Source organism: Drosophila miranda, chromosome XL (genome assembly GCF_003369915.1).
Source record: "Drosophila miranda strain MSH22 chromosome XL, D.miranda_PacBio2.1, whole genome shotgun sequence".
Lineage (NCBI taxonomy): Eukaryota > Metazoa > Arthropoda > Insecta > Diptera > Drosophilidae > Drosophila > Drosophila miranda.
This window is the reverse complement of record NC_046673.1, coordinates 5130324-5142431: the sequence shown is the minus strand read 5'-3', so window position 1 is coordinate 5142431 and position 12108 is coordinate 5130324. Positions and strand designations below refer to the sequence as shown.

Genomic DNA, 12108 nt, shown 5'->3' with positions numbered 1-12108 from the left:
GATATTAAGGGCATAGCAATATATGTATGTATGTATGCAGTATATAGAAGGGAGAGAGAGAGAGAGAGAGAGAGAGAGAGATACATATAGATATGGCATATAGATATGAAGATTGGAGGGGCGGGGGGCAGGCATCGTTGTTTAGTCAGTCGTTTCATTCGCTTGCTTTGGGTCTTGGATCTCCTCTGGACTTACTTTTCACGCGCAGCCAGGTGCTGGCGGAGTTCTCGCCGGCCTCGTTTCTGGCCAGGCACTGAAACATGGCCGCATCGTCCAGGATTAGTTTCTTAATTATCAGCGTATTGTCCTCTCCCAGAGAGTATCTGAAACGGATTGAATGCACAGCGATTAGATCAGAGATGCAATCATCGACCATGATGATTCTATATTCAGACACTCTGGTGCCTGGTTTACCCACCTTCCGCTTTGTACATTCGCCTCGACGGACTCTGCATTCCGGAACCACTCAACTTGGGGCGTCGGCTCTCCCACCACATCGCAGGGCAGCTGCACCTGGCCGCCAAATTCGCCAAAGGTTTCCGCTCGCATGGGCGTGAAGAAGACCGGGGGCTCGAGGATTTGGACGCGGGCCGAGGCGCTGACCGTTGGATAGCCGCCGCTGCGCAGACGCACCTGGCAGGTGTACTCGCCGGAGTGGGAGCTGTTGGCCTGCAGGAGGGCCAGGGTGCGGTTCCAGGGATCGTTGAGGGTGTGCCGGACCCCGGCCGTGTCCACGGCCAGACCGTCCTTCAGCCAAATCGTCTCCAGCTCGTGCAGGGGTCGGGCGTTGGCGATGCACTGCAGCTCGAGGACGCCGGTGCCGGTCTTGACCTTGACATCCTGCGGCCGAACAATAATCTCGGGCGCCACCTCGATGTAGGGGTCACCACTGACGTTGAGGTGCACGAACGCGCTGATCTCCTCCTTGCCCAGCTGCGTGTTGATCGCCCGCGCTCGGTAGCCCTTCCGGTCGTTCTCGTCCACGCTCAGGATAATCAGCTGGTTCGACTGGGTGAAGGCGTACTTGATGTCGTAGTTGAGGGACCCGTCCGCCGACTGCCACAGAACCGATGGCGTGGGCACCGACTCAATGGCCGGCATGTCGAAGATGGCCGGATGTCCGCTCACGACTGTTAGCCGGCCCTCGGTGACGTTCTCAAAGATACCCATGTCTAGGCGGGAGAATCGATAGACAGAGACGATTAATGGCAAGGAATATTCTATGCAAAAGATACATTTCTATAATCTATCTCTAATCTGTAATCTACAATCGATTACTTTACGCCTATCGATGCCATAAACTAGATTGTATTATCGATCAAAACCAATAGTCGAGAATTATCGATAATTCTATAAATTTAGGTCGAGTCCTTGATTGCCGGTTATTCGTTTCTCCATTTATCCACTGCCGGATTTCCCCGTATCCCCGGTCCATATAGAGCGTGGTTCAGCCACAGAAGCAGCCTGGGAACTCTGGAGTTTCTTCCTGTGGTGTCAATCGCTAATTGAATTGAAGGCAAGCCGGCCTGCGGGCACGGCAGTTTAACCTCGCTCATCGTCATCGTCATCGCCTTGCGGATTCACGAGGCACACTCCACTCCACTCCAGACCATTCCATTCCATCCACAAGCCATCTCTGACCTGGTCCCGACCCCAACTGAGCTTTAAAGGTTATTAGTTCAGTTTAAGCGCACTCCTACAATTAATTAAGTGCTCAAGGCGTTGCTCGACTGCTCCGAGTCAAGCAGTCAAGTCAGTCAATGGGTCCGTGAGTCTGTCAGTGAGAGCCACTCCCAAGAAAACGCCCGGATGGGCGGCCATCATCGCCATCTTCGTGCTTACCCCCCCAAAAAGAAGGTCACCAGAGCGAAAGGGGAGTGGCAACAGCAGCAGCAGTGGAGAGTTCTCGGAGGTTGGTCTCATGCCGAGAGCTCGATTTATTAGGTTCAAGTAGTGGGGTAATAAGCACCCGTCCACGCACACACACAGGCACACACGAGAGCTCAAGTGTCACTCACACTTACTTGTCTAATTGTTCGTTACTTGGCTTCCCCAGCATCCCCTATCCCTCGTCACCCGTCACCCATCAGCCATCACCCATCCCCCATCCCCCGTCGATCTCTGTCCCCGTCGGTCTTGATGTAATTAAGTTCGCATTAAAGAAAAATTAGCAGCTAAACATTCATCAAGAGTGTTTGAAGAGGAGAGACTCCACCTAGAACCAGAACGTAGAAGACCTCCGACCTCTTCTTCGCTGGAAAATCGACACTTGGAAGGGTCGATTCATCCCGAAAGCCAATGAAACGAGCGATGCTATCGGGCTGGGGTACGGGTTGAGTATTCTCGGGGTATAATTGGTAACTCAAGTCCCATTGTTATGGCTTGATTGCTTCCTCGTTCTTCTCGGAAAGACTTAATCCCCGAAACTTAATTCTCTCTCATTTCGCACATTTGCATCTTTCGATTGAAGTGCATTTCCTTTGCTATTGGTTCTGCTGGTGCCTCCAATGATCGACTGGATGTAATGGAGGCATAATGCGCTTATGTTCCGGCCCGGCCCGGCCCGGCTCTTTGTCTGCCCCAACAGAATGGACCTATAGGCAAAGCACACTCCCTACACTCCCTTCCAAATCCTTGGCGCACTTACAGGCCACTACAACGTCGCTCTTCTCGCTGAATATGGATCCGGCGTCGTTCTTGGCAATGCACTGATAGCTGCCCGCATCCTCGCGCCGTGTGCTGTGGAACCGATAGAACTGGCTCGATGAAAAATCGCCCACGGGCTTGCCGTCCTTCAGCCAGCGATATGTGGGCTGTGGGTAGCCTGCAACAAGAGATAGAAATTCATATCAATAAACATCATAGAAATTGTCAGAGACGTGAGGCATGGCACTGCCAATAGATTCGATAACAGACATACTCGTACAGCATATAAAATAAAAGGAACTGCAATATTCTAATGGAGATTGGGTGTTCCATCAGATTAGTTTGAACTTTAAAGTGGGGTGTTATTTGATTAATCATTGATAAACTATCCGGTAACACCTTTCACTTTTTATTTCGTTTTTTTTTTTGTTGGGAAAACCTTTCCATTAGATCATTTTTGACCCTTTTAGCGCCATCCCTGGCCCCCACAACCAAAACACTATACAAAATCCATGGAAATCCCATTCTCGCAAACTTTCCCAGCGATAAAATAAAAATTAAAAAAAAAAAAAGAGTGAGAGATTCGGACACCCGGCCAACAGTTGTTGGAACTTCCGTCGCCTATCAGGGGACAGGTTCAGGATGCCGATGCCCGGAACACTGTCCCACTGTCCACACTCTCCGGGAATTGGGAGCGAGCGACATCCACTGGACGCTGGATGTCGGTGCAGCAGCAGCAGCAGTCAAGCATTTAAATTAAAGTTGATTTATACGGCTCTCCGGCCAGTCAGCCCGTCAGCTTGTCACCCCATCAGTCCGTCAGACCGTCAGCCCATCTCCCTTTGCGAAATGGAATTGCAATTGGAATGGCTAAACAAAAATTACATGTGAGTGGGCTCTGACCGAACTAAATGAAACCCTGAATAAAATATGAGATTCACCTAACTGGCCTGGCCGCCGGACGGCCTGGACGGTCGGGACGGCCACGATGCAACAGGACGCTGCAGCGGGGGGGTCAAAGCGAGGTCAAAACGGGAGCAGACAGATTGGATCATCAAGCCAGGGGGAACCCTGACTCATGGCTGTGCTTTCGACGCGTCAGCAAGGCTTTAATCAGGCTCAGAAATTGGTCCGAAGTGAGCTCTGGGCCAGAGCGTCTCTGGCATGTAATATATCCCTTTTCAAACACCTCACAGTCATGGGATATCCATAATTCGTTCAATCGATGATCGATTCGTCAGCTAGAATCGTGAGGATGTAGATATTACCCTACTATTTGGATACCCCTCGACACCAAACACCAAACACCTCTCAGATTGACTCCTTACCACTTACAGGGTATCTCTCCCCCAACATCATGATGGCCCAAACGTGGCCAATGGCAATGCAATTCTCTTCATTCAGTTTGCAGACAAAATCGAATTGAGCCCGAGTTAGGAGGCGAAACTAGAAACTACAGGCCGAGAATAAGAATCAAATGGAAGCAAACTGGAATCAACTTCACGAAGGGAAGAAGAGCCAGCCAGAAGGGTAGAAGGGCAGACGGACCCGGAGACGGACACGGAGAAGCAGCCAAAAGTTTCCCAAGTGTTGGCCCAGTAACAGCAGCAGCAGCAAAGAAAAAGGAAAAAGCCCCAAGGATAAAAAAAGACGAGCCAAGAGCAAAAGGAAGCTGCACAACAGAAGAAAAAAAAGTTTCCTCGAAAGAAAAAAAGCGGACCAAAAGTCTATTTGAGCATTTTGGGCAATGACGCTGCTATAAAATTACAATTTGGGGAATTGTAAGGCAAATACAGACACAGCCAGAGACATATATGTATGTATGTGCATACATACACATATACACATGAGAGTGCCGTTAGTCAACAGCAGCAGCCAAAGAGTAAGAGACTAGGAAGAGTGGAGGGGAGAGGAGAAGCAGGGAAACAAACATTCTCCAGCGAAATGTGACAGCGCTAAATCGAAGCGATAGTCCAATAAGCAGAGACGAAAAGGGACAGAGAGACAGAGGGAGAGAGAGAGAAAGAGGTACATATATGCCTACCAGTATATCCCTTCTATTAGGGGAATACCCTGTAATTAGTTCTCTACAATAGAGGACTGACTGCTACCTATTTTCGCAGTTCCGTATAGAGTAGGTGTATGCCAGAACACAATCGAATTTCATCAACATATCTTTAAGTTTTCGGATCAATTACTTTGAAAGCCGATCTATAGATGTATTTGTGTACATTTTACTATAGATTGTATGAATAAATAAAATAAAATAAAGTATAGTTCACCCCCTCATGAATATCTAAGGATGATCACTATAAAAATGTCTACTAATTACGAAATCGATCAATTAGATACATCATATACTATATACTCGGAGAGAAAATGCCCTGAAATACGTATTCAAAATGCATAACAATTAGTTTTCTCCGAGGGTGGAAATTGTAAAAAGAGATTGTTTTCACTTACATTTTGACATTCAAATGAAAATACTCGATTTACAAATATATTTTTCAATTATTTAAATACGAATATTTCATAATTATATTAAATATATTTCCTACAAATGTGTTCTTACATATTTATTTGAAAGTATTTTGTAATTTAATTAAATATGGGCAGCATTAATCCGTTTATATTTCCATTTTAGCTATGTTTTCATTTAAAAGTCGAATACTTAATTTAAATATGGGTGTTTTTTGTGTGGGGATTGTGTTCTTCTGCCAGTCACATGTGTCTCAAAAATCGAATACAATATACCCCCTGGGAGTCACGATTACTGGGTATGAAGGCAAAGGGCAGACAGAGAAGAGGCAGCAGGTCCCTGACGGACTCAATGGCACCACACACACACACACACCCACACACACACATGTACGGGTATGTATGCAAACACATGTGTGTTTGTGTATGTGTAATGAGTTTTTAATAACTAAACTGACAAAAATCCTTTAAGCCGAAGCCATACAAAGTCACTGTCACTCCAAAGAAGCAGCAAAAGGAGAGGAAAAACCCAAAGAAAAGAGAAGAGAAGAAAAGCGAACAAAAACGAAGGCGAAGGCGAGAAAGAAACACCCACCGTCCCTTCAAGGAAAGAGGAAGCACAGAGAAGAAATTTACATTCTCTTGGGAAGCGGCCAAAGTCAATCAGATAGTGTGTCAGGAGGGGGGTGGGGGAGGGGAGCGCCCTCTTTTCTTTAAGCAAAATGAAACCCAAAATGGAATTGACAAAGAACAGAATTCCGAACTAAAGATTCCATTTCCTATTCCTGCTGGTTTCCCCTACCTTTCCCCGTCCCGCCGCCGCCAGACATCTGACGCGCTGCCGCCCCCGCCTCTGGGTCTGCGGGCCCTAAAAGTTTAAGCAAATTTTGTTGATTCGCTTATCAATGTAGCCGAGGAATGTTATCAAGTGGCTCAATTCAATCATTCTGAAGATTTTATCCACTTTCCAGCCATCCACAGGATTGAAATTCGTTGCGCGTCCCCCTTTTGCCGCCCAAAACCCCCTGTGAAGTATGCTATGAAATTGTTCATCTCGCAACAAGTCCTTGTTTTGTGGGCTGTGGTTTTTGTCAGCAGCCAAATGCCACTCACTCAATCAGCCATGAAGCCATGCAGCCATGCAGCCAGCCAGCCAGCCAGTCAGCCAGTGAGACAGTCAATCGGTTAGTCAATCAATCAATCAGTCAGTGAAGCAAGCGCAAGCCCCGCCTGCATATAAATAAATTCAATAAACAGCCAAGGCAATGCTACAAATTGCATTTTGGATCTCGCTCTGGCTCTGAGTTTAGATGTGGGATGTGGCCCTTTTGGTGGCACGCATAGAGGAAATTGTTTGAGTTGTGGCTAGAGCCACATAGCCATCGACTGCATCTAACCGCTCTGCGAAATCAATTGCATTTACACAGAGCAGAGGCAGACGCAGAACAGAGCAAAGACGGTCGAGACAGAAGGGAAAACGAGAGCAGAAACAGAAAAAAGGAACAGGAACAGGAACCGACCCAGACCTGGCTCTCAACCTCTTTACCCTACGGACGGTACGGGACGCCATTCATAACTCTCGGGTCTATCAGTGTTTGTCGAGTACATGTACCGTGGGCGGGGGGGGTGCCCACAAGTCCCTTTGCCAATCCGTCAGTCTATGCGCCGTCTCCGTCTCTGTCTCCGCAAAATCCCCCCAGCAACCTCCCGCCCATTCACCAAGGCACACACACACAGTGCGTATACGTTATATTTACAGTCATTTGAACTTCCACGGGCATTTTCTTTCAGCGAAACGAGAGGACGGAAGCGAGGTCTGAGGACTTTGACCTAGTATAGAGCTCATGGCTCACCAAGTCTGAAGCGAAAGTCTGACATAATCTGGTCATCCGGGTTCCCCGGCGGCCCCTTGGAGAGTGTTTCGTATTCGAAAGGAATCGAGGGAACATAGAGATAGAGATAGAGAGAGAGAGGGGGAGTTTTTGCTGTGAATAATGCGATCTACTGTAATTAAGTCTGTGATTCCGATGCTATTATGATTAAAAGAAGCTAATCCTTTCATTTCAGTGCTGTGTTGGAAATTCTTCCTCCTTCAGGAGCTTGATGGAATTTTCGTTGTTTTTCTTTTCTGGAGTTCTTGTTTTTGTAACCGTGAACATGTTATTTTTCTGGTCTTTTTTTTGGTCTTTCTTACAAATCTTCAATTTGAATATCGGCCTGTTCCCCCACCCCCGAACCCAAGAGCAAGTACACTTAGAGAAAAATACTATACGAAATAGACAAACACACATATTTAGATTAAAAATTCGGTTTTTAAATACCAACTTAGTGATCAGTTTGATTCAAACATAAGTGTATCTACAAGATTTTTTAAAACGGTATTAATATTAGTAGTATTTTGGTAGTATTTTAGTTGTGGTATATATTTAGTATATTGGTGTAAGTATTAAAATGTAAGTATACATAACTATTCGATTCTCAGGGCTTTTTTCTCTAGATGTACATCCTTCTATCGTAAATGTCTCTGAGAAATTGCTACTTTTGTTCCTTCTGTTGTTGTTGTTGTTGTTGTTGTTGTCGTTGTGGCAGTCGTGGCACATGTTTACTAAATTATGCACAGTGCACTGCGCTGACACCTTTTGCAACTGGCCAACAAAACAACCAGCCAAACAAACAAAACCAACAACCATCAGCCAGGTGTCCGGGGGTACGGGTGTCCGGGTGCGCGGCTGTACGGGTGTTCGGCTGTTCCCTGGTTGCGTTGCAGCACACTCGAAGCGAAGCGTGGTGTAAACTTTAAAAGTGCCTAAAAGCCTTTTTTCGCTTTCGTTGTTTTCTTTTTTCTGCTCTGCTCTACTCTGCCCTTCTGCTATTCGTTTTATTCGTTTTACTCGTAGTCGTAGTCGTAGTTGCTATGCATTTAACTTTTGTGCCTTTGCCATTGTTTACACATTTTGTTAGTCTCCCTTGCTCCTCCTCGCCGGGCCCCGTTTCCGCCTGGCAACTGTCCACCACACGAGTGGACGGAATTGGTTGGTCAGGGCAATTTTATTTTTGCTGCCACACGTTGCGGCTTAAGGTATTTGGGTACCTGTTCTGCTGGATGCTATTCTTCTGTGAACAATTAGAGTACTACGTAAGCAGGATCCACTGGCCTGACCTGAGGATATACGTTATAAGGATCCCCGTATTTCTGTGGCATTTTTCAAGCTTCCAATTTGGTTTCCATCTTCTAGATGAATGCAGATTGAATGTATCTGAATATATACCCCTCGAGGTGCCAATGTATTTCCAGGATACAGTAGAGCTTTTTACATACAAGTACGAGTATATGTTTCATTCTTCTCCCATTCTCCCTCCTCTGTTTTAAACTAATATTAATGAATATTATTAATATTAATACGTAGGGAAAGTGGTTCGGGTGTGGCCACCGTTTTGGCTGTTTAGAGCCAACAAAAAATATTCTAAAAATGGGGAAAAATGAGATGAAACCACTGCAGGTATATTTAAAATTAAAATTAATTGATCTATTATTCATTCGTTATTTTTCGTCTTTTTCCTTGTCAGAGACGAGCGATCCTTGCCAATATTTTCACTGGAGATCTCTTGGATCGCTTAGCCGGTAATTCGGCTGAAGGCCGATGACTTTGCTGGTATTGCCGCCTTGGATTAAGGCCTTCTTAAAGCATTAGAACTAAACCTTCTCTTTGGTCGTTCGATATAATAAAGTCAGTGGATGACAGAAAACAGACTTAAGGGGGTCCCATTTAAGTGGCGATTACATACGAGTATATCCATCATAAAGTTGCAAGATTATGTATATGATTAATCCCTGAAAACATTGTATCTTTCTGCTTCCCTTTTTTTTTGTGTAATGTTTGCCAAATTCCGAATTTCAAGTTTCTCGTCTGTTTGTTTCCTTCAAAAACCATTTAGAAACAGCCTTCCAGCACACTTGAGCCGAAGATGACGACACGAGTTGCACATAGGCATATCGTTTATGCTCTTTCCCTACTCGGCTTTCTCCAGCTGCAGCCCACGGCCCCCCTAAACCCTTCCGATAAGATGCTGCTGGCAAACGTAAACAAGGGGATTTCCAGCCGGAGCAAGGAGGAAGGCAGCAGCCTTAAAAGCAAGTAGAAAGAAGGAGAGCAACAATAACAGCAATCACCAGGAACAGAAGGAACAAAGGAGAGAAAGGAAAGCCCCACCAACAGCAGAGGCGAGAAATTGCAATAAAGAAAACTACTAATACCCTTACAAATTAATTGTTCTTTTATTTGAATCATTCGATTACGAGACGAGTGCCGTTTCCATTTTGAGAAACAAATTGAAGCACATTTGGTCGAAGGATACACGTACTTTGATCTGTTCAGCGTTGGAAGAGACCCTTGGACAGGGGTATATCTGCAAAGGGGAATGCTGCTCGCAAAAAAATGGATCGGAAATGTTATTCTGTAACCTCGTGATGCCCTCTGAAAGGGTACAAAAAACTGCGACAAAAACCTGGCACCACCAAAAACAATAGTTTGCAATTTTTCAGCTTACTTTTTTCTTCCTTCCTCTCCGCCCCTCAGCACCCCGCTTCCCTTTCCCTTTTCAGCATCTTCTACTTATTCCACTCTCTGTTGCTGTTTGCAAGCGACGACGAGGAAAATGCAGTGGGGGGAAAGGATAGAATGCAAGAGGAGAGGGCATAAGAAGCTGCAGACGCAGTGGAAGGAGACTGGAGGAGCCCGAGGAGACTGGAGGCAAGGGAGAAACGCTGTAAGTAACCACGCACGCGATGACGACTGTGTCTCCAACTGTATCCTATGTCTCTCCCTCCAACAGCCCCAGTCCCAGCACTTTTTCCTCTTATACCCCGCACCTCGTAAAGGACAAAGGTATATCCTGTTCGACAGTCATAAGAATCATTTCCAACCCGAAGATCGATATACATATGTAGCGGCATTTCAAATGCAATTGAAGTGAATAAATAAATCATTTCTGCTAAGATTTATATTGGGAAATTTCTCGTTCTCAAGATATCTGAGGCAATATTTCAATTTGAACAATTTTTAAATACCAGAATGCATTGATTTCTCTTAAAAATATTTTCGATTTTACCTACAAATTACATCATCTTTTTTTAGGTAAAAAGAAGGTTTAAGAAGTTAAAAAATATATATCGTTAGCCGAGAATGAACAACTTTTCTGGGATTTTTTGGGTATTTGAATAAGCACACAAAGTCTCTGTGTAAGTACTTTTATCCTGAATGATATATTTTATAGAAAATAAAAAGAGAAAAAATGATAAAATAAAAACCGATAGAATCAATTTTTGTTGATTTTAATGGGTATTAATCGATAATAAACGAGGTGGAACGTTGTGAGTTGCTGCGGACACCGCAACTCTACAGTTATACCCGATACTAAGTCAGTATGGCTCTCCTGCGGCAGACGCCGCTAATATTAAACGACACGACAAAGAGTGCGTGCGAGAGAGACAGAAAATCAGTCTGAGCGTGACGTCGGGCGCTGCGTAGCCACTGAAAATTGATTTCTTGCTTTTGGCTACAAAAATTATCCGATCTGATCCAGATTCAGCAATCTGATAGATATGGTCATTATCTATGATTCTGCGTTTTTAGTTTTCTCGAATGTGCAATATTGTGGATGCAACAGATTTTCGTCTTTTGTGGGGGCGGAAAAGGGTGGGGCGAAATTCTGAGATATACGTTTTATAGTGAGATCTAACAGAAGTGCGGATACCAAATTTGGTTACTCTAGCCTTAATAGTCTCTGAGATTTGTGGATGCCCCAGATTTTCGTCCTTTGCGGGGGCGGAAGGGGGTGTGGCGAAATTTGGACACGAAACGGTCAAGGTCCGATATCACTGGAGTGTGGATACCCAATTTGGTTGCTCTGGCTTTTATAGGTTCTGAGATCCTTGAACTCATATTTTGCAATTGACAAAACCGACCATGAAACCTGTGTGTTAGAGAGAGACAGAGCGAGAAAGAATGAAATTGTTTTCTTGATTCTGGCTATAATCATTATACGATCTGGTTTAGATTTTGCACTGTAGAAGATATGGTCATCCTCCCCGATTCTGCGTTTTTGGTTTTATCGTATCTTTAAAAATGTGGATGCCACAGATTTTCGTCCTTTGTGGGGGCGGAAGTGGGCGGGGCGAAGTTTTGAAATATTTTTGTAGCAGTGACATATCACAGAAGTCTGGATCCAAAACATCGTTGCTCTAGCTCTTATAGTCTTTGAGCACTAGGCGCTGAAGGGGACGGACGGACGGACGGACGGACGGACGGACAGACGGACAGACGGACGGACGGACGGACGGACGGACGGACAGACAGACAGGGCTCAATCGACTCGGCTATTGATGCTGATCAAGAATATATATACTTTATGGGGTCGGAAACGATTCCTTCTGGACGTTACACACATCCACTTTTACCACAAATCTAATATACCTCAATACTCATTTTGAGTATCGGGTATAAAAATAGAAAAAAGTATGAGATCCACAATTCTGCAAAAGTTGTTTCCATAAAGTTCTCTTCTAGGATACATTCGGGCACATTGCAACATTAGCTGTGAAAATTTCCCATAAGCGAACGGCCCAGTTATTTTTGAATAAGATGAACCCCGAGCGATACAGGGTTTGTTTTTTGACAAACCAGATATGGATGTTGCCAATATTTTGGGCCAATATGTAATAGGATTGAAAGGAATATAGAAAATGATCTGTTTTTGTTGTTAAACTGAATGGGAAGCATCGCCGTGGAACTGTGAGCCTATTCTATGGGCTCATGTACGGAGATCCCCCCGCAATGGCCACCACTGAGTGCACTGGGCATCTCTTTTGTCGAGGTTTCCTCTATTGCTGCCCCATCCCACAGCCTCTTTCCGCCCCCTATGCTTCTGGGTGCATTTGCCGCTGAAAACAGCTTTGGCGGCTTTGTTCTTGTTGCTGTTTCCATA

General features: G+C 45.1%; 1 protein-coding gene across 14 annotated transcripts in view; it reads right to left on the bottom strand.

Moving 5' to 3' along the window:
- The window catches only part of LOC108154618 (protein sidekick), an 88235-nt gene that overhangs the window by 21075 nt on the left and 55052 nt on the right, over positions 1-12108 (bottom strand). For all 14 annotated transcript variants that reach the window (XM_033397702.1, XM_033397725.1, XM_017284941.2 and 11 more), the window contains exons 4-6: positions 2648-2824; positions 419-1172; positions 196-323 (exon numbers count right to left, since the gene is read on the bottom strand). In XM_033397702.1, coding sequence (XP_033253593.1) covers positions 196-323; positions 419-1172; positions 2648-2824 — 1059 coding nt within the window. The remainder of the gene's footprint in view (positions 1-195; positions 324-418; positions 1173-2647; positions 2825-12108) is intronic.